Raw genomic sequence first — 27,612 nt, forward strand, 5'->3', positions numbered from 1 at the left:
AAAAATGCTTCTAATAGTACTTGTTGAAGTTACATGTGCAATAATGTTAGAGAGGAGTAAATACTGTGAAATATTTTAAAATGAATGCAGTTCAGCCATGTTCCAGCCCCTTTTGTGTTTGCTTCCCAAAAGTCCCTTGAGTGATCAGTTATTACTTGCACAGACACTTTCACAGTAACAACATTTTAAGCCTGTGCTTGAAGTGACTTATTTCAGATGGGATGGGGACTGTTTTACACAGCCAGGAGACAGACTTTTAGAAACTCCTTGCCAAAGCCTTGGCAGAGAGGCAGTTAAATGAGCTGAACAAAGATCTGATTACAGACTCTGCAGCAGGGACAATTTTACACTCTACCCCCAGCCAAATAAGTCTTATGGTAGAAGAGCTGGCATGATGTAAAAGGTTAAAAATCCCCTGATCCTACTCATCGCCTCCCCATCCCTAAAAGGCTCAAAAACACCATGGCTTCTTCAAACCCATTTGTCTCCTGATTATGGACATCATCCAAAACTCACTGAAGTCAATGGGAATCTTTGTATTGACATCAGTGTGCTTTGAATCAGATCCTATAAGAACTATGCTCAGCCATTCTGGGTTCAGAAACAATACCTTGTGTGTTATGTGATCGATCATGACTAAGCAACATTTGAATAGCCAGACCAATTCAATGATCTCAATCAACTAACAATGGAAAAAACATTGCAAACAAATTCACTCACTATGAATAGCAAGCAAATTTGTGCAATATGCTCACAAACATTTAACAAGCAGAAAAGGAGGTTAAATTCAGTAAGCAAATTATTTGTGACGAATCATTCCCTTAGCTCTATCATTGTCCATGTTTAAAGGAAGAAAAAATATTCCAAAAATGTAAGTGAAGTAAGCAATTACTCCTTTCAGTGAAAGGATAGCACTGTACTTCAAAACAACTGGTAAAACATGTACATCAAACACAATGGAAACTAGAATAGTTTATTTTAAAAACATACAACAGATATTTTGGCATGAGAGATGTACTTGTGGCAGGTATTTCTGCACTAGAGACACATGGGATTGAAATAGGGATACACCATAATTTTAATAATACACATTAACCTAGGACTTCTTGGACCAGATATAGGGATTGTCCCTTAATATCTGTGACAATTTTTTATGGAAGCACGTTTCTGATATAGGTATAGTTTGTGTCATGCTAAGTTTTTACTACTATCTTAGAAGAACACATCAGCACAATTATTACCATTACAAACCAAAAAGAACACAAATATAAAGAGAATTAAAATATTTTATAGAATATGCATCTTTGATAGAATGCTACTGGACTTGCCTGTGAATTTTATATATGCCTGATCCCACAGTTCTCACATAGCTTAGCCTTTGCATGGATGGGGACTAACAGTGTAAGATTGGACTCAATCTATTGAATATGTTAATTTCTGGTGTTAGAGCCTAATAAGAGAGTCTATATCCTTCTGTCATAAACAGATGGTTAAGGGTTAATGTCTCTTTTACGTGTAAAGAGTTAAGAAGCTCAGTGAACCTGGCTGACACCCGACCAGAGGACCAATCGGGGAACAAGATGCTTTCAAATCTCGGTGGAGGGAAGTCTTTGTTTGTGCTGTTTTTGTTGATTGTTCACTCTTGGGGCTAAGAGGGGCCAAACGTGCAACCAGGTCTTTCTCCAACCTTTCTGAAACAGTCTCATGTTCAAAATAGTAAGTACTAGCTAGAAAAGGCGAATTAGTCTTATGGTTGTTTTCTTAACTTGTGAATGTGTATTTTGCTGGAAGAATTTTCACCTCTGTTTGCTGTAACTTGTATCTTAGGCTAAGGGGAAGGGAGTCCCTCTCGTCTATATAAGCTGAAGACCCTGTAAACATTTTCCATTCTGGTTTTACAGAGATAATTTTTACTTTTTCTTTCTTTAATTAAAAGCTTTCTTTTTTAAGAACCTGATTGATTTTTTCCCTTGTTTAAGACCCAAGGGGACTGGGTTGAAACTCACCAGGGGATTGGTGGGGGGAAAGGAGGTGAGAGGAAGGTTAATTCTTCTCTGTTTTAAGATCCAAGGAGTTTGGATCAGCGTAGCCTGTCAGGGTAACCCAGGGAGGGGAAAGTCTGGGAGGGGGAAGGAGGGGGAATAGTTTATTTCTCCTTGTTTTAAGACCCAAGGAGTTTGGGTCCTGGGTTCCCCCAGGGAAGGTTTTGGGGGGACAGGGAGTGTACCAGACACTGGAATTTCTGGTTGGTGGCAGCGCTATCAGATCCAAGCTAGGAATTAAGCTTAAAAGGGTACATGCAGGTCCCCACTTTTTGGACGCTAAAGTTCAAAGTGGGAAAAATACCTTGACACCTTCTAAAGTCTAGTTCTATAGAATCACAGAGGAGATTTATAAAATTTTATTGTCCAGTGGAAAAAACTAATAAAACAGAAGTGAGATTTAGAAGACAAATTTAATGAAAAATGTCAATTCTACAATAAATGTCAATTTAGAGCAATAATGAATGACAAGGACATTGGTCTTCATTAGCCATTCAAGCCCTCTGAAAGAGTGCAATAAAAACAAAGTAATTCTAATTAAAACAAAGTATCTCTATAGAATATGTATATGCATATTAAAAGATTCTGGATTTATTTTAATCAAAATATATATTTAATATGAATAAATTCAGAATACTTCTGTAAGTTTTAAATCTCAAAATACAGGTTCCAGTTGTCATAATAATCTAACAGGTTTGTTCTCTGGGGGTTGGGTGGCACTGCATTGAATCATCTCCATTTAGAATCCAATTGCACTCCTGCAAATATCATTGCTGACTGATGTTTATATTTAGTACAGACTCTGCTGTTCTGGTGCCTAATTAGTTGCTTCAAGTTGCTATGAAAGCTTAAAGGGCCAAATCCAATTTTCCTTCCACAAGAAACTCTCTCTTCAAATCGCAATGGGAAATTTTCTTTCATAACTACATTTAATTTAATTAAGTCCATAGTTAAATACATTAAAAATTATTTGATATTTTTCTTCATCACACATAATTCTAACTAAAGAAATAGATCATTTGGCTTAAGCTCTTTATCACTATTATTTATGTAAAACATTTCTAGCTATGAATTGCTGTTTTGTTATATAGAATCATTGGAGCATGGAAATCATAGATGGAAAGGAGATACTGGGCTACATTTCAATATATTTTAAATGAAGGCCTGAGATCTAATACAAAAATGCAAATACAATACACGGCCACATTTGTGAGTACAATTGTAGGGACTGAAAATTTAAAAAGTAGCTATGTCCTGATGCAAACAAATAATTAGGTATCCAAAATGGCTATTTATATGTGCATGACCACACAGAATACAGATGTATGTGTATTTTCCCTTAAAAATGTAGCTCATTAGATCATTGCTTCTTCCTGTCAATGCAAGGTTGTTTCCCAAAGTATACTTTCTTGGTTTTTCTCCGATCTAATTTGTAAAGGTCCCAAATAGGACAATGTCATTTTCACTACCAATAATTAAGTCATTAATTTGCATACATACATATTTGGATCAACCACTTGCATTTGGAAAAATAACCACAGACAATTTGAATGAAACTGGAGACAAAAGATTATCCAAATGGGAAAGATGGAAAAGTAGAGCAAGTAGAGTGAATCAGGAACTTCAGCAAATAAAATTCTCTTCGTAGGGATAGCATTTTTTTCTATCATTTAGTTACATATTAGATTTTCCAAATATATTATTTTTTCATACCCTCGTATGGCGTGGTTTCAGTTAAATGTATGGAAAGAAATATTATCCAATGAATATTGTCTGTTATGTCAAGTCATTACATTGAAATACTACAAATACATAAATTTTGTATAGAATCTATAAACAGTTACTAGCTTAGGATGCTTTTCTGTTTCCTTAGGAAAATATAAGCCAGATATGAAATTTTGAACTGTTGTCACACTGTGCACGATAATCCCTGTAGCGCAGGTGTGTTTACTGAGTTCTTCACTAACTGTTTATATTTTCTCAATCAAAGACTGTATTCCTTATGCACCTAAATCGCCCACTGACTTCAGCAGGAGTTTTAGATGCCTAAAGAATACAGGGTCAGCCCTTGAGAAAGTTATATTCTTTTGTAAGATTTCATGTCTGTACTGCCAGTCAGTTCACATCCCTTTAGAACTGCCTTTTATTACAAATTATAGAGACAGAGGTGCCCCTTTCAGACAAGAAAGGAGGTGGTGGGGAGCAGAGGTCAGACTGCGCACAAAAGCTGACAAGCTTACTGAATAAAAACACAAAATAAAGGAGCTTATTAAGCTGTCATCAGTGGGTAATTATATGCAAACAACAGGCCCTCACACATTAGTGTAGTCACCAAAGATGGATTAAAAAAAAAAAAAAAGTCAAGAGAAAGCCTTAGCAAAAGTGTTACTTTTCACGTATACAATTTGCTCAGACAGGAATGGTACAATTGAAAATCTTACAAAATAAAGCCAGATTATGTTCTATCGCTGGTGTAAGCCTAAAGCAAGATTGCTAGCCTGAAACATTGAAAGATCAGAAGTCTGGCCCCCAAAAACAGAATACTGGCCCAAAAATCATGACATGTTAAAAAAATGATAGAATGTATTTGCATTCTAGTTTTTGAGCCCTGAGGATTCCCTTCATTAGCTTTCCTCTGTAACCAGGAGGGCCATAAATGTACTTGTTTTTTGTAAAGAAAGCTGAGATTGTTCATATAATCACATGACTCCAAGAGCTCAAGCTTTCTGGGAAAAAAGGAATAATCACCTTTGATGAAATTGTGAGAGTTGGTAACTGCTAAAGTAACAGCATTAGTTCTGATTCTCTTCTCACTCACACCTCAGCAATTTCACTGGAGTTACTGCAGATTTATTCCATTGTAAGAGCAGAGTTTGGCCATGAACTGACAAAAATGTTCTTGTTCAGGTGCGCACTGGAGCTCGTGGGCACAGTGTGCACTGGAGCTCGTGGGCACAGTGCGCACTGGATGGTATTTATTTTCAAAGGTACATGTGCACACCTAGCCAAACTGAAGATTAGTCCAGAATTGGACATGGCAAGGCCAGTCTAGTAGTAAGCTAGAGTCTGCATCAATGCTCATTGCACTCAATAGAAAGACACTCATTGACATTGCTGAACACTGGATCAAGCACCTAGTGGAACCGAATGTGGAGTGCTTTGACATTCCAACGGCATCAGACCAAAGGAAGACAAAATTGGGGATAAACTTTTACATGCACCTGACACCTTGGCCATGCCCTCTGTTGCCATGGCAACAGGCCAGTCCCTCTTGGAGGGATATACAAGAACAGCCATGATGCATAGCTGTTACTTAGCAATAAATACTCTAGGATTTCCACTTTGGCCTAAAATCTGTTTTTTCCTCTCACATTTTAAATGTTCTAACTTTATGGAGTATATTATAAATATTTTTGCCACCCCTCCTCAATCCAAAAGCATCTGTAAACATGGTGAGTGCTTTTACATGGCAAATGATGCTTATTTAATTAATTTTAACCTTCCTAGGTAAATGTAATATGCAGAGGAATTGCAGGGAGCAGAGGTCACTCAGCATCATTCAGGATGCATTCAGCATCTTGTAGGATTGGGACCAAAGCTGGCTGTCAAAGACAAGAGGCAAAATTTCTTCCTGTTGCCTCAGGCTAGAGATGGAAACTGTAAGCAAGCAGTGGATAAATTAAATATCAAACTAACTACTCATAACTATCTTTAGGAGGGTTTTTTATTAATAACTTTGCTATTAATAGTGCTGCACACTAGAAGAGCTAAAGGTTACACAAATGTCATCATAGCTGCCATCCATATTAATAGCTTCAAAAGAAAGCGGAACAAAAATGAAATTCACATGTCTATGTATATATTATACTCACAAAACCTGAAAGGCACATAGTTTGGCAGTAAACATAAGGCTTACAAAAGTTCTCTTCCCTTTTCTCTCTCCTCATTTTCATTAAAATTACACTCCAAAATGAAATAGTTCTATTATAAAAAATTCTTTATAGCACTGTAAATTTACACCACATTGCACAACCCTTGGGTCCAGCCCAGGAAAACACTTACTCAAGCAAGCTCTTGCCAATATCTCACTTAAAGTCAATGAGAGTACTAATCTAACCATGATCGCAATGGGAATGGACAGGTATAACTGAGGGCAGAATTTGAAGCCATACCTTAAATAATAGGGATGAATATCTACCCTGACTTCCACCTGTGAGGACTGCATCCCCTTCGGTAGGGTTGTGTGGAAGTTTGACTCTAAATTATGCAACTATTTAAATTACTAATCTCTGTATGTTTTCTGTTCCGAAGCAGCAAGCAAGACTATGCTGTTGAAATGTTCATGAGACCCGTCCATATTAAAACTGATTCCCTCCGTGTAATTCTACTGAGTTAAGTGTCTCAGTCTTCTTCAGTGCTGGGCTTACTTCCCTCAAGAGAGCTTTGTTTAACTCAGAGTCGGTCTGCAGCTGCAAAGTCCCAGAATAAGCAGCTCTTCCTCTCATAGATCATTCTGAGTTTAGCCAGAAACAATATAAAGCCTTCCAGGCCTAGGTCCACAAATACTCCATGGGCAGTTCTTTTTGCCTAGCTTGAGTGGCTAGGCTGAGACTGGAGAAAAGACAACAGTTTGCTCCTTTATTATTATTGATTAGTTGTATTGCCATAGTGTGTAGGAGTGCCAGTCATGGACCAGGACCCCATTGCGCTACACACTGTACACAGTCCCTATCCCAAAAGCTTACAGTCGAAGTAAGTAAGAGACAACAGATGGATACAGATTGACAGATGGAGGCTGTGGTCTCAGCAGCCTAACCCCTGTCCCATTTTTGTTGTAGGCATCATGGAGGAGGAGAATTCAAATGAGAATTAGCAGGGCCGTCCTTAGGATTTATGGTGCCCTAGGCGGGATTATTAAACTGGTGCCCCTGAGACTGTCTAGCTCTTAGCAACACAAACATAAGCTTACACTATTGGAAAACTTGCCACATGCATATTAAAACCAGTTTAACTTAATGAAGCACACTGTAATGCTGATGGACTAGCACTAAAGAAGCAGCACTATAGAAAAAATTCTGATTTGACAAAATGATGCAAATAATATTTTTTTTTAATTTGTCAACATTTTATTGGAAATTTCTAAGAAGAGGTATTGAAATAAGGATTGGTTTTTAATTAAAAGCAATCTTTCTGGCTTTTTTGGCTGCAAAATCAGGAATAATGTCATCGTATGACAAAGACAAAGTGATGTCTTGTTTGATTGCAAGAATAGCAAGACCAGTCAAGTGTTCCTGACTCCATGTAGAGCGAAGATAGTTTTTAATGAGCTTTAATTTTGAGAAACTCCGTTCTCCTGATGCTACTGTTACAGAAATTGTCAGTAGAATACGAGTGACAATGTACACATTAGGATATATGTCAACAAGTTTGCTGGTATGAATAAACTGTACAATGTCCATTATCGATTTTGCATGTGGCAACATTGAGGACAGTGTACTCAATTCTTCATACAGTTCAAGTCCATTTAAATCAAAACGATCGCCATGCTTCAGGAAGCTCTCTAGGTCAGGGGTCCCCAACGCGGTGCCCGCAGGTGCCATGGCACCCGCAGGGGCCTCTCAGTGCACCTGTGTACTGGCCGGCGGACAAGCATCAGCTTAAATGCCACCAAAATTTGGTGGCATTTCGGCGGCGACACCTCTGGATGATGCCGCTTGCCACCGATAAGCAGCGTCATCCAAAGGCGTCGCCGCTGAAATGCCGCCAAATTTCAGCGGCATTTCGGTGGATGCTCGTCCACGGTCACGGTCCTTCGTCTGGTGACCGCCAGACGAAAAAGGTTGGGGACCACTGATCTAGGTTCTTGCACTTTGTCATTGGTTGCTTTTGTTTTCCTATTCCATTGAATTTAGTCCTGCTCAGCCCACCTACCAGCTGAGTGAATGGAACTTCAGGCTGACAGTGGGGTGAGTGGCTCAGCCAGGGTATCAGCTGCCAGCCTGCTCAGCCTGCTGCCAGGCTGGGGTTCCTTGGATGTCCCCAGGCCAGCAGTGGATGCTGAGTGGGGCCGGTGGCCGGGACCCCGGGTGGCAATGGGGCAGCAGCCAGAACCCCAGAGCAGTGGCGGGCTAAGCAGCTCAGCCCACCGCTGCATGCCATCAAAAATCAGCTAGCGTGCCACCTTTGGCACATGTGCCATAGGTTGCTGACCCCTGCTCTATACATTAGTAAGGAGATGAGCATATTACAGTTGTTGGAGGACTCTATTTAGCAGTAACAAGGCTATAGGAAAGTCAGTCAACATTTTTTGTTTCTCTGATGAAAACTGGCCCACTCCCTTCCCCATACAAACTTGTCACAAATAATTGTCAACAACTTAATTTTCTGTTTTTGGCCAAGATATTGATTTTAAAAAAAAATATTGAAATTGAATTCAGGATTGTTAGCAAACATTTTTGGTGAACAAATTTGTTAAATGACAATCTAAATGGCAAAGCAGTACTGCTTTCATGCTTGGCTCACCCCTCAGCCTGCTGGTCCAACAGCTGCAGTAGAGGAGGAGATAGGTGGAAAACTGCAGGACCCCAAAATCCACCTCTTGGGGTGCAGAGTGGCAACAGCAGCAGCAGCAAACCCTCAGGTCTGATCACATGCCAACGGGCACCACCGCCAGCCCAACAGACCCTGGTGAAGTTAGCACAGCATCTGATCTCAGGGATGGGGCACCCATGGAGCCACAGCAGCTCATCCTGCCCTATGCAGCTCCCCCCGGATGAGATGGATCGCTGCCAGCCTGGGGGAGAGACGCACTCCCTAGCTAGGGTGACCAGATCCAGATATCCTGGTTTTATAGGGCCAGTCCCAATATTTGGGGCTTTGTCTTATATAGGTACCAATTACCCCCACCTAGGGTGACCAAACAGCAAATGTGAAAAATCAGGAGGGGGATGGGGGGGGGAATAGGAGCCTATATAAGAAAAAGATCCAAAAATAGGGACTGTCCCTATAAAATCAGGCCATCTGGTCACCCTGCAGGTGAGTTCCTTCCCCCACCCCTTCCCAGAGACCTCAGCAGCCAATCCCCTCCCTCAAACTGTGCTGCAGTCACCTCTCTCTAGGACCCAGCAGCCCTGCTCTTACATGCTCCACTGCTTCCCATCTGTCCGAGCTCCCAGCAGAGCGGTGCCCCCAGACCTAGTGGTGCCCTAGGCAGCTGCCTGTTCTGCCTATGGCTAAGGACGGCCCCAAGAATTAGGCACTGAGACACATCACTAGAGGCCTATTTGCAACTTTAGGTACAAAAGTGCCTTTAACAATCTGGACCTAAGTGAAAATGTATTAAAAACATCACTGGTTGGTACATACAATGTACGAACAACACCTTGTCTCCTCAAATGCTCCTCAAGTGTGTGCCCCACAATAGTCTCTCCCCATTGTGGACAAGGCTGCCACATGGGTGGCAGCAACTGGTTTGGCTATTCCCCACGCCCTCCCTCAAAGTAGTAATGCAGAAATTACTCTAAAGCCACCCCCTCCCCTCAACAGCAGTGGGTATTATGGGCTAGGCCCTACAAGCATCTTAGAACTACAGCTGTTACAATTACAGTGTGTGTGGTGTGCGTGGATGCACCAAAACAATTTCTGTCAAAATAGCACTTGTGGGTGGGTTAAGCCATTGCAAGGATGGGTGATGCTATAAACCATTTTGTGCAATCAAGTGCCATTGAAGCTAGGGAACTGAATTGTTTGTTTGCAACAGCTGTCAGGAAATGTTCCTTCTGAACTGGTGCAGAAGGATTTTAATAATTGCTAGTGTAGGAGGGCCAAACCCTTTATAGAACCGTGACAGGAAGTATGAACGAGACAAGTTTTCCTCAACTTAATGTAGACACACCCACTGATCAAGGGCAGGATGCAGATCTAAAGAGACAACATGACTACATGGGACCTTAGAAGCCAGGAAATCCTGTGTCTAGCCCCAGCTGTGGCAGACTCGATGTGTGGCCTTGGACTATCTATGTAACCTCGCTCAGTCTTGCTATCTATCTAATAAAAGAAGTAGGACAATAGTACCTACCTACCTACCTTACAAATTAGCCCAATTGGTAAGTAATAAAGCAGGTTTGCCCTTGGAATCCTCATTATACAAAATGTTATATTTTATTGAAACATAGTGTCCTGGGCAGGATACCCACCAACGTGAACAGCTTTATACGCGCAGTGTGTCTCTGAAAAGTTCAAGTAGCAAAGGTGATTTTTGCAAAAAGGTGAAATGGTACCATTGGTCTCTGTTCAGTGCTGCACAGAGAGGAGACTGCCAGGATCCTAGGCAGGGAAAGCTGATGAGGTTGCAAATCATCAGCTCCCATAAAGGAGCCAGAAATTCAAAACAGAGTCTTTTGGGGTAATTTACATGGCATATAACACAGAGGAACAATTAGAGAAATCATTCGACAAATTAATGGGATTAGTTTTATGAAGGATGTATTTGAAAGTGAGTAATGAGGGTGTAGCTCTTTAACTAATTCTATGGTTTATGCCTCATGGAAATCCCTTCCTGCCAACAGCTATGTAAGTTGAATCCCTTCTACAGTCCCATGCAATTCAATGGGAGAAAATATTATTTGGACACTTTAGAGTTGAGGCATATGGCTTGTCTAATAATGACATGAATAGTTATGGCTGGTTTGCAATTGTATCAGCTCTGTGCTTCCAGCAGCACTGGAGTTCTTGTTAACAGATCCTTTCTTCACTCTTAAAAGTGCAGGATAACATCTGGGCCTGTTGGGAAGCACTCTTGCAATAAAGAAGTACTTTGTGTAATTCATCTTTCCTCGCCAAGCCGCATCTGTCTGCTCTCCCTGGCCTTCTCCATTCCCACCCTGAGCTCCCCAGGGCTGTGGAGGCATACTGGAGCTGCAGCAAGCTGTCTCCATCAACAGGTGGCACTGTTTGTTTTTTTCCTCCTCACCCTACAGAGAGATCCAGTACTGTCACCCCACATTACACATAGGGTAGCATTTTCAAAAGTGCTTATGTCACTACATCTCCCTGTGGATCTAGAGCTAACTCCCACTTCAGGATCTTAAATACAAAATATAGGCACCAATGAGAGCCTGAAAACCCCCACTCAGACGCCACCTCACCCCTAAATTCCCCAATTGCTGTTGGTGAGCAGGTGCAAAACCACCTAAGTCTAACACCACCAAGCTGCTTGGTGCCCTAGTTCATGCTCCCCCCTGGTGGGAGTTTCCAACTTGGCATTCCTCCATCTGTTTTGCCTGCAGGGCCAAATCTGGTAGGTATAATCAGAACATGCCTTAATTGCACAAAAGACAACCAGATTTAGACTTTTCTGACGTGGGCATGAATGTCCCAGAATACCTGACAGCCCAGTGTATAGAGCTCTCATGCAGGCTATGGGAGACCTGTTTTCAAATCCATACTCTGCCTGATATGGAGCAGGGACTTAAACCCGGCTTTCCCAGAGAAGTGCCTTAACCATGTGGCTATTGGGTATTCTAGGGTGAGAGTGCTCTCAACCTGTCCTGCTGAAGCTGTTCCCCTGTGTATTAAATAAATATATATTAACTGGGCTCAAGAGAGACTGACTTCATAGCCTAGTGGTTAGGGCACTTGCCTGGGATGTAGGTCCCGGCTCCAATAAATACTTCATTTGTTATACAAAATGGAACAGCTTCACCAGGAGAGATTGAGAGCGCCCCACCTCAGCATGCCCAATAGCCTGATGGTCAAAGCAGAGATAGGGGAGACCTGTTCCAAACCAGGCAGAATAGGGGTTTGGAAACAGGTCTCCCACAGCCCAGGTGAGCACCCCCTAACCACCTGGCTATAATGTGATGGGTCTCCCTCTCTCTCTTTTTGAGAAGGAGCTGAGGTGGCTTACGAACCTCATTCCAGGAGAGGGTTCACTGCTCTGAATCCTGAGTGGAACTAGACAGGGGGCTCAGACCCCACCCTTCTCCTCGGTATTTCCTACTGGCTAGCATTGACAGAAGCCAGAAAACCAGAAACCAAGTCTCCCCATCTCAGGCATCTAACTCCCCCCACCCTTTGTACAGGGGAGCCTGGGCTCCTAACTTGGGGCTGAGAATTCCACTAGGCAGCTGGGTGCCTAGAAGTTAGGTGTTGCCATGCCTACGTCCCTTTGTGGACTAATCCTTAGGAGCCAACCTGACACAGAAGGTCATTGGGACTTAGGCTTCTATGTTCCTGAATCACTTTTTGAGATTTAGGCTCCTAAGTCACTTAGATGCTTTTGAAAATGTTACCCTAAGTACCTGTCTACCCTGGGAAAAATTTCTGAGCAGTTTTAAAACTTGCTCAGCTAAACTGATTTTAAAACCATCTAAGTCCTGGTGTGCACTTGGTTTCAGGCAGTTTAAAATGTTTTAAAAATGCTCTAATAAAAACAGGTTAAAAGCAGTTAGAAAATTTCCCACTGTAGCTAGGCCCCTGGAGCTATATTGTGCCCTTTATCTACGGATGCAGATCAAGCACATAATAAGATCCCAAGCTCTCATTCCAGCAGGTTAATTCTCTCTAATTAGGGGCTCTGTTTTGAAGGTTCAATTCCAAGGGAAATTTCTACACTCCTTTCCCACTCCAAATTTCATAACGACAATTTCCCCATGTGATCAGCTACCATTTTGCCTTGGCTCTTCGTTGATGACACTACACCGCAGTCTACTCAGAAGGTTGCTCAATTTTTCAATAAAAATAAAAAGTCCTTCAGTTCATCTCTGAGTATTCTCTACCACTACCAGCACAAAAGTGTTTCATGATTTGAGCTCAATAACAACAAAGGATTTCCTGAGCATCTGATCCTCCCCCCACAACTAGAGTTCACCCCTAGCCCCATATTGTATGCAAGTTTTATTAATTAAAGATTAGTATGGACTCCAAATGAAGCAACATGATATAATGTGACCTGAAGATTCAATAGACGATTCATGTCAACTCATTTAAGCTATAAATGCAGTTTAGTTAATTTACCACTTGGAGAAATTATTTTCTTCCATATAAAAAGTTACCAGATTTTATATTAAGACCTCAACATTTTAATTCTCAAACTAAAAATAAGGGTCCTGCTTTTGACCTCACTAACTGGATTTGTTTATGATGAGGAAAAGCAGCATGTTAGAAAACATGTTAACTAACACATGGTAACATGACTTTACATCCTATTTAAAAGAGGAACAAGTAATGTTTAAAACTGTGTTAGCTAGTTGTAATAGCCCATGCCAGGACCACCTAAAATGTTTTCAAACACCGCTGGATTTGTCCACCCCAAAGGCAAAATCTTTTAATACCATGTTTCCTAACATGATACATCTTCAGAGCGTAATCAAGGCCACTTACACATATGTAAATCCAAAATAATTCCCCTAAAGACAACTGGATTACTCCAGATTTAAAATGGGATAATATCATAATCTGGACCATGATTTTCAAAGTGTATTTGCTTTAACACTAATCTGACAAACAAACCAAAAAAGGGGGGTGGTCTTACTCAACAAGCCTCTGGTCTGCTATCAGCTGCTATTCAAGACTGTTCCTCCCCACCCCACCGTCACTGTTCTAAATGAACTCAGCATTACTTATTTTTTATTATTTTTTTAAATAAAATAAAGATTTGTTTTGGTTGACGTGGTGACTTTTTCAGTAGAACACACTGAATTGCGCTATGAGTGATTATAAAGATACCTAAAAACCTACAAAGATACGTTTTGTGAAACCGCAAGATTATGTCAGTTTCAAACCTTCACTCCTTTCCATTAGTATTCAGCAATGTAAGGGGAGAACCCGTCAAAAGATTGTTTATACCCATGAATGGCAGCACCCTTAATTCAGATCTACAAGGTTGTAATTATATTATTACAGTAAATCAAACATTGCCAGGGTCTTTCCAATCGTATTCATTGTCTGAAATTAACAGCAAATGGTAGTTTGATTTGCTTTTCTGCCCTAGATACAGACAGACTGGAGGGAGGAATTAGAGCAAACCAACCCGGCTGCCTGGAAAAGCTGGATTCAGAAATAAATATTTTAACTTTCTAAGAAAAGAAACCCACCGCGGAGAGGGAAAGGAAGAGGAGACCCGCCACAGCACTTGATAGAGAGCGACTGCAAAGCAATTAGTAGGCTGCTAAATCCTGTGTTACAATAAATCAGTGACCCAAATCCCCCTCCTCCCCAATGCCCCTCATTATTAAATCAACTTTAATGAACTAGCCCCTTCTCTCCCTCTCCAAACCAAATACGGTTCCATTTTCATCTGCACCTGCCTATCACAATGGCTGGTGTGCGGCAGGAATGTGTATAGGAAGCGATCTAGAGCAGCGTGTGTGTGTGTAATTGACAAGTTCCCAGCCTTGCCCTTTGAATCCGCGCCTCTGCCCAGATCCCGAGGCAATGCCCCCTCGGACAAACCAAGCCTGACTCAGAGACGGTCAATACAAACACTTTAAAGCGACAGGCACCTCCTGTTTTCTTTGCATTAACACCAGCTAACCCCTGTATCTAACACTAACCCACACTCCCTTGTCCGGGTTCTCAGCATGTCGTTTGATAGCTGGATGTGCCACATCTGGCGCCTGTCCCGAACAGGCCCCATGCATGACGAACGTGTCAATATGTGGTGCGAGGACAGGGCTGCGAGCTGAGAAGGGGTCTTTTTTTTTTTTTTTTACTTCCACATACGTATATTGTGCCCTAATCAGGTATTCTAAAAGGATGCCTTAAAGGGGACGGGACCAAAGCTGGTTTTACAAGAGACAGGCTAGACTGGGAACTGCAGAGACAGTCAAGAACAAGTCTGTTATCTTACAAAGGACACTTCAAGCTGTCAGCTGCGAGAGATTTACAGGAAAATCCCCTTTCCTGGGACTGAACCTCCGGGAAAGAAACGCCGGGTTTCCCCCGAGAAAGACTCAAACATATTCACCCTAGATAGCCCCTCATACAGGCCTGAGTGGGGGCATGTGCTGCCGCGCCAGATCGCTAAGGGTACAGTGCAGGGAAAGCCACTTAACAGCAATAACATTGCCCACAGCCTTATGCATCTCTGTGGGTAGGATTGGGGGGCGGGGGGGCTAGTTATCTGTCCGCGTTTGACTCTATGGAAGAGGGGGAGATCTCTCTTCTCCCTCGCCCCTTCTAAAAGCCCCACCTTACCCCATCACCAGCGGCAGTTAGCGTGAGGGTGGCTTCTGTTTTCATACTAAAGTACCGCTATTTGAGGACGCTGTTTTAGAGGGCTGAGCGAGTCAACTGGATTTGAAGCAGCTCAGCACTGAGCAGCTCCAGCCCCGAGCCGTGCTAATAATTGGTCGCAGCTGGCTTAGGGGTGTTAAGTGTTCACTGTGTGCTGGGGGAATAATTGGAAGGGGAAGTTTGAGAAATAAAAGTGCAATATTTTATGGCTGGTTTACAGTGATGTCAAACTCCGTAGTAAACACATTGCTATTGAAAACCCAGCGTGAGCCTATCTGAGCCGTCAGGAGCAGCTAATCCCTGGTCGCTAACCCAACCGCCGGGCTAAGCGTATTAGAAATTTTTTTTTCAGCACATTTGATTTTTTCTATGTCTGAGATCGCTAGAAGTTCCTTACCCGAGAGGGATTGTAAACTGCTGCTGGCGTGGGTAGCTGGGTAGTCATTTCAGCTGGTCTCCACATCTCTTTCGACTAAGGGAGAGTAATGATGAAGCTGGAAATTCTTTTTAAACTAAGCCCAGCAGCAGGCAGAAGGCTTGTATTTTGCTCAATTAAGAGCTACTGAAGTAGCACTGGCAAGAGGCAACGCAGTAATTAACTGTATGCAGCAATGTTGTTTTAGCCCTGTAGCTCCCGGGCTATTAGAGAGACAAGGTGGGTGTCAAAGCGTCTCTTTCTCACCAACAGAAACTGGTCCAGCGAAAGATATCGCCTCAGCCACCTTGTCTAACGCAGAAACGGACTGTTCATTTTGCTAGGGAAGTAACTCGGTGATTGATGGATACGTTGCATGCAGGCAGAAACTGAAAGGCTTTTGAGGAAAACTGAGGACCCTGAGTTGTGTTTCTACAGTGGATGAAGAACCCCGATGAAAATGAGCTAAGAAAAAGCTTTTCTTATTAGGACATACACAGCTGTGTTATAATGAATTTGACATCAGTCAAATGGTTTGGGTCTTTTACACTCTTTTCCTCCAATTAAAATTGACGCTTATATAAAAAACCAGAATAGACTGGGGAAAGTATTATGACTTTTGAGTTTCTTTCCTCTGTCTCCGGCAGAAATTTATAGGCCTAATCCTGCGTTAATTTTGTCACTGGCGTCAGCAGCTGCAGGATCATGCCCTATCGGGGATTTTAGAATAGACATAACAAAAACCAGCAGGCTGGCTTAGAAAACGCTCACTGTTCCCCGTGTATGTGCCCCGATGACCCCCAGTATGACATTACAGATCTATTCCTGGACCATACGTCTGCCAGCTGTGACTAGATAAAGTCTGTCGGGTTTTTATAGTCGCCTTGCAAGGTAAGGTCTTATCAACCACTAGTGTTCACTCACGGCAGTGACCTCGCCCCGCGCTACACGCAATGAATGGAATAGGGTAAACAAAAAGTCAGCGATGTATGTGGCTTCGCAGCTCTCTTTTCTAGCGCATTTGCAATCTGATCAGAGCAGCCAAGTGAAAAGGAAATTCTGCTAGTGTCTGAGGAGACAGCGGGCAGCCAAAATAATAATAAAGAAAGAATCTGAGCCAAACGGAAAACATGTTTCTGATTTAAATTTAATCTATGTTGTAATTAGATGGCATGTCATTTATGAAAACATAATTAACACAAAGGATTTTTGCTCATTAGAACATTCGCCCAGCGCAGAGGCTGGGCGTGTATTTTCTAATTGGCGTTTTTAGAAGCGTCTATTCATGTGTTTGTTCTCGTTCAGTTTCTACATGACGTGACTGCTCACAAGGAAAATGTGACGTGAAGAAGATTGACTTCATTTACCTATTGTAAGGTCCACCAGCCTTCAGCAAACAGGGGAATTAACTGACAGCGCTTCCTCTAGTCTTTGGTACAAAAAGCAATCACTGATCCTGAGCAGATTTTTCAATGAAATGTTCCATAATGCCTATCCCAGTTTAAAGGAACTCCAGTGTCTACACATATGTAAACACCGAAGTCTGTTATTGTTGCTCGTTGCATAGATAATGCAGGACAGAAGTTTGGTTTCCATTTTGTGAAGATGACTAATTATTTCCAAATTATGCTCTGCATACAATGAAAGTATCTATTCCAATAACATGTGAAAGGAATACAGCACGATCATTAAAACCCACCGAGGAAACCAGAGACACTGCAATTTTAACATGTTTAATATAAATCATCAGTTTTGCTAACTTATAGAAACACTGGATTGCGTTCTACGGAATAAGAAAAAAATCTGGAAAACCAATGTTTAAAAATTGAGTTTATTTCCTACTGTCAAGCTATTATCGATATCCTAGTCTGCACTACAGTGATTAGTTTGAATTTCTTCCTATGAGGGTGTATTACATCATATGGAGTAACTGAAAACCTCTAACAGAAGTTGTAGTGTAACGTTCGAGATGTTGTTTAACTTGTTTTCATTATGTGTTATACAGCAGTTATACCTGGCAGCAGGGACGCAATAATTAGCAAACGCTTTATTTAGTTGGTTGTTGATTTTTTATTCTAGAGCTACAAAAAATGTTTTCTCCAGTTTTATCCCAGGAAAGCAAGAAAGAAATTGACTTCCCAAACCCACTTTTCGCATGTACTCATTATTAAACTGGCATCTGGCCTTTCCTAGACTTCCAGTGTATGAGACCGTTCTGTTCATTTAGACCTTTAGTTCTTATGGGAAAATTGGTACCTTTTGCTACCGAAGAAATCAAAATCTGCCTATTTGATTTCTTTTAAAAAGTAGCTACGGGGAATGCACGTTCTAATATTGTTTTATTTTTCATCAACGCTCCACACACTGTGCGAAATTCAACAGGAATTTCAATCCAAATGGGCACGTTGAAATTAATGTGGACGTGTAACAGTCGCACGATGCAACATTTCTGGCAAGTGGAGTAATGTCCGTGTACAGTAAGACTAATACTGAGCCCTGTTACAGTTCATACTCCTTCTAATCTTCCATTTGCCAGGATTCCGTGTATTTAAGATAAAATACACAATAACCCTCACAGTGCCAGGTGAGGAACAATCACATTTCCATTCCCATAATATTCGGGGGGAAGGGGAGTTGTTTGTATTGACAGCATTTTATTGTACGTATTTTGAGGGAGTTTATATCTTCTTACGCTTCCTTTGCTTTCCAATATCACAATTTTATTTTTTCTTAGGTGAAAGAACATTCAGAAAAGGCTACTAGGCCAGGCGCAGCTATAGCCTTGTCCCATAATGACATTACTTCTGCACCAATTAGCAGAATAAAAATGTATAATATTCCTAATCTTTCCTTACCTCTTTGGTATACAGGCCACGGTAAATCTGGCAGAACGAATCACTTCAGAAAGAATGTCAGTATCTTTAGTTGTACATGTATGTCTGTTAAACCTGTTTGTGTATAAAGCTTTCCTGTCTTCTCAGTATTAAAAGTAAAGAGCTGTTAGAAAAGAGCAGAAACTATAGATCTGTGTAGATGATATATCAGAAGGGATTTTGTGTATATAAAATTTGAATGGTGATGAACTAATATCTACAAATCTTTAGAAAACATTAACTGAAGTGACGTATTTGACTCGATAAACATTAGTCTAAAAGGATGTTATAACTATACTTGTCCAAAGAATGTTACGTTTGTATTTAGAGGGAGGCTTGTTATCGCAAGATGACATTTTTCGACCCATTGGGCTGACATTAGTGATAGTCACATACTATTTATTCGCTGTACTATAATCACTCGGGATGCAAGGTCAGGAACCGCAGCGTTATAGATATATCAAGATCAAAGCTTTCTAGTTCTTTCATACAGATCACAAATGCAATCAGAATCAGCTCCACCCTATATACACTCCTTTGTGCGGTTACTACATACTTTTATTCCCTTGGTGCGAAGAGCGCCAACAGGTTGCCTGTGCTGAGAAATAAACCCTTGACACATTTTTCCACATTCTATCTGTACACGTCGGCTGGTTTTCACTCGCTGTTTGGTACAAGCCCAGGCATTTTGAAGGAAACCCTACCTAAAGATGACCATTGTCTACCGTGCCACGTCCATCCGATCTGCAAAAGCTACCTGTAATTCCTTTCAAAGAGCCCAATCCTCCCCCACGGCACCAGCGCCTGAGCGCCCCAGCCCACTGGGCTTACCTGGAGGATGTTGGCGTGCTGCAGCCTTTGCAGGAGGATCATCTCCTTGACGATTTTGTAGGAGGCGAGCCGGTAGCAAGCTTCTAACGCCGCGTATTGCTTCACGCAGTTCTCGATGTCGTGCCCCCCAAAATCCACCGATTTCAGCGCCACGGCCAGCGTGCGGTTCAGGACGACCTTGTAGACAGCTTTGGTGTAGCCGGAGCCCAAGTAGTGCAGGCTGGTGACATTGTGGATGTCTCGACACCCCAGCAGAGGGGGGTTCAGAGCCAGGTCTACTTTGGCTTCGGGATAGGAGCCCGCGCGGCTGTCAGCCTGCGGCGCTTTCCCCTTCTCCAGCCGAAGGGTCTGCTCCGAGGAGGTCCGCTGCTGGGCAAGGTCCATCAGCCGGCGCTCCAGCGGTCTCACCAGCCGCCGGGCAGCAGCCGCGGGCGCCTGGTGCTTCTGGTAGCGGACCAGCTCCTCGTAGCGCTCCCTGATCTGCCGGGCTAACTCCAAGCGCTGGCTCTCGCGGTCCTCCCCCGGCCAGTACAAAGGTGAGCCCGCAAAAGCCGGGGTGACCCCGCGCCGCGGCTGCTGCTGGTGGTGAGGATCAAAGCCCGGGATGAAGAACACGTTGAGCAAAGTGCCCAGGAAGAAGGAGAGGCAGCAGCCGGCGGCCACCGCGATCTTTCTGCGCCTCATCGCAGCGCCCCAGCCTCTCCCCTCTCCCCCAGGGCTCAGGTTTGGGCGGAAAAGGCTCCCCGGGACCGCAGCCTCTTCACGTGGCCCCGCCGGCCCTCGCCCCGCTCAGGCACATCAGCCTGACACTTGCCTCCCTGCTCATGAGCTTCTGGAGCGCGGATTATCAGAAGGACCCGGAGGCGGGGGGGAGGATAATAATCCTGAGCGCTCTCCGCTCGCTGACGTCCCCTGATTGACAGTCCGGCTCTGCCCGTGGACCGGCGGAGCAGCAGGGGGCCCTGGGAAACGTAGTCTCTCGGATGACGCTCCCCACCGCCGTGTGATAGCCGGGAAGTCAGGACTACAACTCCCAGGCTCAGCCGCAGCTCCCGTGCACAGCCAGGCAATAGGCGGGGCCCACCGAGATGATAACGGTGTGCTCTGCTGAGTGGGGAGCGCGCTGGGCCGGCCGGCAGTGCCCGACACAAGCTCACACGCCCGGGGGCCGGGGTAGGGGTAGCATTAGTGAAGTCACTTTTCTGGCAGGAGCCTCGCAGCTAGAGGAGGCAGGTTTAGCTGAACCAGAACTGCCAGCGGCTACTTGCTTCTGTGGGAGGGAGGCGCCTTCATTTTGAGATTCATTAGTAAAATCTAGTGATGAAGGCTTATCTCACCTCCCACCCCCCAGTGTGTGTTTATGTTTGAACGAGACGTTTCAAATCTCACCCATAATGATTTGTTCAAGATCACTTGTTCGCATTCTCCCAGTTTGACAGCGCTGGCTGAACTGGCCTCACACCAGTCACATGCTGGAAAGCGTTTTACGAATGAGAAGCCAGTGCTGGAGAGCTCAGAAAGCAGCAAGCACACGAACACAAAAGTGAGGATGAGCACACAAAGGGAAGATTTTGCCACATATTTTCTTGCAGTTGGTTACCTTACAAAAAAAACAATCCGCTTAAGATAAATAACATCTAATTAATTATATTTGCGTGAGGTGGTGTATATATTTTCTCTCTCAACGCAATAAAATGGTACAGTGTTACCCAGGAAGTAGTAATGGCCTTGTGTGCTCTGGCTGGATCAAACTGCGGCTTATCATAAGTTTACTGATAACATAAGAAGAGCGGGCTGTGATTTCGAGATGGAAACTGAAAGCAACGAAGGAGATAGGTTAGCTGTGTTACTCTAGACTAGATCTACAAATCATGGTCTCAACATGGGGTAGCCCCTGCCCTGCTGGAGATGTGAATTGCAGGGGTGAGTGCTAATGACATGGTTATCCATCAAGCCCACATTACGATGCTGTTAGCAACTAATTAACAAATACAATCGGCCCAAAAAACGTCACAAAGAAAAGCACATCAACAAAAGAAAAGCCATAAAGAGCTAGGGGGGGACTGCCAGCTAAAGTTCACCGGGACGCAAAAAGAAGAACCATTTCCAATAAAGAAAGGGGATCATTTAAAGCACGAGTCATTTAGGTAATACACATCGGCTACAAACATTCCGTTTACCCTCACAGGCGCGCGTGCCCGATGCTTGAAAGCATTTATTTTCGGTGACAGTAGAAAGTAAAGCAATATACTTTGGCTTGTAATTAGTCAAAATCCAAAGCCTGTTGTTTGTCCATTTTTGTTGCATGTCTTACACGTGACACTGAGTCTATGATTGCATGCTGACTCATAAAGAATACTGTTTTCAAGAGACATGGTACATTAATAAGAGGCCTATATAGTCAAGATAATCGGGAGAGTTTAAAAGATTCAGTTTACGTTTACAATGTAATCTTTTCAATCACTGGTTTAACTAAGAACCGCCTGTCACTTGTAATAAAACTGTCCTGAGGGTGAATTACAAGTTTATGAGAAGCAGCTAGCAGATCAAATGGCTTTTAATGAGACCTAATTTTGGCATATTTCAATAGTGGCTGTACAGTCAGGCTTGAAACATAATACCAAGAGCAAATGGAAGAGTTAATGTCAAACATGATGAGAGCCTCAGAATGAGGACAATAAATTACCAGTAAAGAGACCTTGTCTGAAATAGGTGTGGTTCTAACAAGCCATTAAGCAGCCTGCAGCACATTTCCTGAACGCCTCGCGGTGTTCTCATGCCATACTGTCCCGTTAGCTTTGTGGCCATTGCAGCCTTTATATGTGAGCAGAACCGAGCTGTGTAAGGAGACTGGGAGGAGATCGCATGCAAAAGCCAGAGAAAAATACTCTATCAGCTAAGCGCCACCTACTGTTCTTTGCAACTGAATGCTCAACCAGCAACACACCCTCAGTCGGCGGCAAGCTCATTGCCGCACACAACAACGGGGTGAAGCTTTGTGTAGCTGGATGGCAAGTAACAAGACATAAAACACCCCAACGGTGCGTGATGCATCTTATTTCTTATTCTTTCCATTCTCATCTGATTGTCATCCCGGACAAAATTCTCTCCTTAGTGATACCACAGCCTGCTCCCAGTCGTGTAAATGAGGGCAGAATTTGGCCCATGATAATGTCTGGCAACATAACTCTGATAATAACGATTTGGCCTATGTTCAAAGGCGCTGAACGCCTGCCGCTCCCGTTGATTTCAATGGGATGTGCGGGCGACCAGCACCTTCGGATCCATTCCTTTTTATTACATTACATTACAATACTAGGCATCTGAAACTCGCATACGACTAAATATATTGTACCTGGGTTAATGCAGGGCCTTCCCACTCCGATCTGTCAGCCACACCTGCCTCCGATGCTATATAATGCTCGATCTGGGGGCTAATTTATTGCAATGAATAATACAAACGACACTCGTGCGCGTACCTGGCCCTATCTACATTCCGGATCAGGTAACCACTGAGCAATCACCAATCAAAGATCTCTCACCACAATGTCAAGTCTCTGACCCACTCTACAGCAGAAATAAAAGACTCTCCCGGAGCTGTATGGGGAAATAATTCCCATTCCTCCAGAAATATTTTAAATATCTATTTTTATGCGGTTTTCTGATATGTTTGATTTTAATCAATGTTTCCCATTTATTCCAAAGACGTAAGTACATGGGTAAAGTTGGAGCGTTTATGAAACTGGAGAAAGGAAGAGCAGAAGGAAGCCCTGTATATGCTAATTGTACCATCTCAGGTTTATTTGGGTTTATAATTTGCCCAGTAACATTCAAGGGCCTCGACAGACTCTGTCCGGTGAAAATAGTGAGATTTAAGAGGGCAGGGCTAAATACTTTGTTTTCCTGGGATTTTAACGTTACAGATTAATCTCTTTTACAGGAGAAAACACTGAACTACTAAGGCAAACCTATTGGAGCAGATCATCTTCTAAAGTTCATAGCTATTTCGACTTCACTGTAGAAAGGATCCAGCCCCATTGCTTGCTACGACTGAGGCGGTACCTTCCCCTAGGATGGAAATGCTTTCAGACTCGGGAAACCGATTTCCAGCTGATCTTTTAAAATCATTACTTCTCCAGCTCTGGGATGCAGTTTTATTTTTGCTCCTGTCAAGAATCACTGCTACAGTCTTAATTCACCCCCAAATGCTTGGGAATGGATTTAAGTGCTGTGATCTGAGGGAGAGAAACACCGACACTGCCTGTTCAGTCCAATGCCTTTCCCAGGCAGTTCGCTTTAATTACAGTACATCGGCCAGTCTCTTCAAACTGCACTATGGAATCAGTGGGCCAGGTTACTTCACGGTTCTCCATCTCCTCACCCCCATCCCCCCAGCAGCCCTGTCTTCTCCAGGGTTCTAATTTAGAGCTTTCCCCGGATCGCTCGCGTTCTTTGCAGACACCTAATAACTATTTACCAGCCTCACGTTTGAATCGCACAAACCATTTAGCGCGGGATTATCGAACTTCACGGACAAGCAACGGAAAACCCCTGAGAGTTCACAATTCAGCCTCCTCCCTCTGGAAGATTTCTATCAGATAATAGGCCAAACACTGCCTCATTGAAAGGGAGGGAAGGGAAGCTTGTTTAGCCAGGTACTTTGCATTACAATATTACCTGTGGGTGGTTTGGGGGGAGGAATGTAAATCTGCCTGTAGGGGAGAAGGGTTGGTCCTGCCTGGTCTTCTGCAAGGGCCTCCTGCTGGGAACAAAAATGAACTTTTGACTGCTTCTCATTATTAAGGCTGATTTAAACAATTTCACCGGATAGCAGCCAGAAAGAGGGGGATAGGGAGTATCCAGATTCTCTTCCTTCTTGCCTCCCTAAACACACACACACATTTAGACTTTGTCTCAGCACCTCACCCGAGTCATTTTCTCACCCTCAGTGCTTTTGCTTTCCTGGATGTGAATTACTAGCTTGTTTCAAGTATCAGAGGGGTAGCCCTGTCAGTCTGGATCTGTAAAAGCAGCAAAGAATCCTGTGGCACCTTATAGACTAACAGATGTTTTGGAGCATGAGCTTTCGTGGGTGAATACGTGGGTGCATGCATCTGACGAAGTGAGTATTCACCCATGAAAGCTCATGCTCCAAAACGTCTGTTAGGCCTTGTCTACACTACAAAGTTGCAGCGCTGGTGAGGGGGTTACAGCGCTGCAACTTAGGATGTGTACACACCTGCAGGGCATTACCAGCGCTGCAACTCCTTGTTTGCAGCGCTGGCCGTACACCCGGTCGAGCCTCGGGTGTAGAGGATCCAGCGCTGGTGACACTCACCAGCGTTTTTGTTGACCTCCGTGGAATAAGCAGGTATCCCCGCGGTGTGCTCTGGCATTCCCCGACCCCCCCTCCAAGCAGGTCTCCTTCCCCGCGGTGTGCTCTGGCGTTCCCCGACCCCCCCTCCAAGCAGGTCTCCTTCCCTGCGGTGTGCTCTGGCGTTCCACGACCCCCCCTCCAAGCAGGTCTCCTTCTCCACGGTGTGCTCTGGTGTTCCCCGACCCCCCCTCCAAGCAGGTCTCCTTCCCCGCGGTTTGCTCTGGTGTTCCCCGACCCCCCCTCCAAGCAGGTCTCCTTCCCCGCGGTGTGCTCTGGCGTTCCCCGACCCCCCCTCCAAGCAGGTCTCCTTCCCCGCGGTGTGCAACAGCGCTGCAGCGTGGCCACATCTAACATCACTTGCAGCGCTGGTTGCTGTAAGTGTGGCCACTCTGCAGCGCTGGCCCTATACAGCTGTACTAATACAGCTGTAACAACCAGCGCTGCAAAATGGTAGATGTAGACATACCCTTAGTGTATAAGGTGCCACAGGATTCTTTGCTGCTAGTTTGTTTCAGACCTTGTGATCAGTCCTTTAAGTTTACATCACCGCTCATATTCTGCCTCAAAGGTTTAGTTATGCTGGGAGAACTTGTTTAAAGCAGGGAACATTAATACCTTTGAATAGTAAGCATAGTGAAATTCTAACAGCGCCCGCAAAATGAGTTTATTGCCTTGCTTTCCTGGATGTATTGTTGCAGACAACTTTGCAAGCACATAATTTGTTTGGGTCTGACAGTGGGTTGTTGGTGCATGCATGTTCAGTGTAATATCTGACATTAGCTTGTGCCTTGTTTATTAAGTTTACAGGAAAAAATACAACTGCAAACAGATGCTTCCAAACACATTCAAGTGGGCCAGCTGTTTTTTAAATCAGGCCTCTCTCAAAGCCAGTTTTCTTCATTATATCATTCCCGACAGACACCATGAAATACATCACTCATTTAGATATGGAAGCAGACTCTGGAAGAGGACTTCTGTGGAACACTTTGATGTTAAGAGACAGATTTCAAAAGGCAGAAAACTTATTCGATGTTTCTCATTACAGCCCATTCTAGGCCTGTCACTGATTATTGCATAGTACCTATGCTACATAAACTGGGAGTGTTGTTAAAAACACAATCTAGGAATCAAGAGTATGCTGAGACCAGCTGTCTATAGTCTACCTAATTAAACTATGCAGGGAGAAAAATCAACAAGGATTTATAAACAAAGCTACTGACTAAAGTCAACAATGAGCTGCAGGGGACAGCAAACATACTTCTTGACACTTCAGGGCTCAGTGGAAGCCAAGGGGGAAGGGTTTGATTTAGGTGAAACAGAAATTCATAAATCTGCATTAAAACTAGGCAGACAAAACATTTTTTATGTTCTGAGGAAGATTTTTTTTCCCCACCAAGAAAATTCTGAATAGATTTTATCTGTTCTCTATAACCAAAACTTTTGCAACAGTGAATGCAGAAGGCATCACAGGCTCAGGCATTTGCTGACAGTTCTGCTCACATGCTAGCCTTTTATCTCTACAGCACACTTGGAAAAGATTGAACATTGCAGAAAGGCTAAAAGCTGCAGTTTATTCTTTTATTTACAGAAGACTGCTCTTTATTTGATCTTAACAGTTCCTATTTCTATCAATATTCCTAAGGCTGTGGGATCAAACACAGAAAAATTAAAACCATGCTACCATGCTAAATAAGATTAAGATTGTGGAAATGTATTGACTGCTCCTTGGGGAAATCACTTGGTTGCTCCAGGAACCATAGCAGTCTTGGAGGGCTGAGCCTAAGAAAAAATTTGTGTTCCAGTGACTTGGAATGAGAAATAAAAGTTTAGATGCCTTCTATCTGCTAGACTCAAAAGTTTGCATAAACATTTTCTGTCCTACACTTGTGCTAACTTTTGGGCTGTGTTCACAACATAAGCATTTGTGGAATGAACTATGATACATCACTATAAGCTTCGTAGTGGACTGTATAGTGAATTAAGAATTCCTTTGCAAAGCTAACATTTCTCAGTAGCTAGCCATTTTTAACGAAGTTTAACACACACATACAAACACACTCACAAAAAGGCAGTTAGGAATTTAGGAAGGAAGGAACTTTTGCCATTGGACTTTGAATGAAGCTCCAGAAGACCAAATTCCAGATTTAAAAAAAAAATTCGGGGCCTGATTTTCAAGAGCCCCGACAGTACCCACAAATGGGGACATAGTTTCAAAGGAGCTCAGCTCCCACTGAGGAACTTGAGTAAGAGGGGGATTTTAAAAGCCCTCAGCACCCAACAGCTCCCAAGGTGACACTTTCAGGTGTATCATTCGAATATGTAAACACGTATTCTGGTGTCTGAATGGGAGTTGAGCTTTTCTGAAAATCCATCCTCACTTGTGGGGGCTGTACACTTTTGGAAATCTGGCTCCAAGAGCCTGCAACCTTCTCTGTTGTGAGAGTCCTCAGTGTTGGAATGCTCTCCCATTCCTTTGTTGCCAGAGCCCAGATTTGACAGCCTTCAGGCATGCAATATCTCTTCCTTTTCTCAGGCTAGTAGGAGGGAGCAAGCATAGAGTTGAGGTGGTTATATTCAGATATATTTTATACAGTCTTTCTGCACTATTTTCTGGGCTTTACCCTATAGGACAGTCTGAAGTAAATTATACAGTGCCTTACACAGTCACGTTAGACATGATTTCATTTGGCCACTTTCTCTGTAAACCTGCTCTCATGTACTGTATATTTGAAACAAGCTCAGAGGAAGCCAATTTTATTAGTTCTGGCTAGAGCAAAAAATGCATAATGAAAGGCTGAAAATGTGCTGAGAATCCAAAATAAATGGTCACTAGCCGAG

The 27,612-nt window shown here is 43.2% G+C and overlaps 2 protein-coding genes across 2 annotated transcripts in view; both read right to left on the bottom strand.

Annotated features, from left to right (window-relative positions):
- The window catches only part of PKDCC (protein kinase domain containing, cytoplasmic), a 48,448-nt gene extending 28,186 nt beyond the window's left edge, over window positions 1-20,262 (bottom strand). Inside the window, exon 1 of the mRNA XM_050951875.1 lies at window positions 19,398-20,262. Within this exon, the coding sequence (XP_050807832.1) occupies window positions 19,398-20,081 (684 nt within the window). The 5' untranslated portion in view covers window positions 20,082-20,262. The remainder of the gene's footprint in view (window positions 1-19,397) is intronic.
- The window catches only part of LOC127049826 (uncharacterized), a 459,120-nt gene that overhangs the window by 388,110 nt on the left and 43,398 nt on the right, over window positions 1-27,612 (bottom strand). The gene's annotated exons all lie outside the window — the stretch shown is intronic.

The sequence above is a fragment of the Gopherus flavomarginatus genome, chromosome 4, assembly GCF_025201925.1.
Source record: "Gopherus flavomarginatus isolate rGopFla2 chromosome 4, rGopFla2.mat.asm, whole genome shotgun sequence".
Classification (NCBI taxonomy): Eukaryota; Metazoa; Chordata; order Testudines; family Testudinidae; genus Gopherus; species Gopherus flavomarginatus.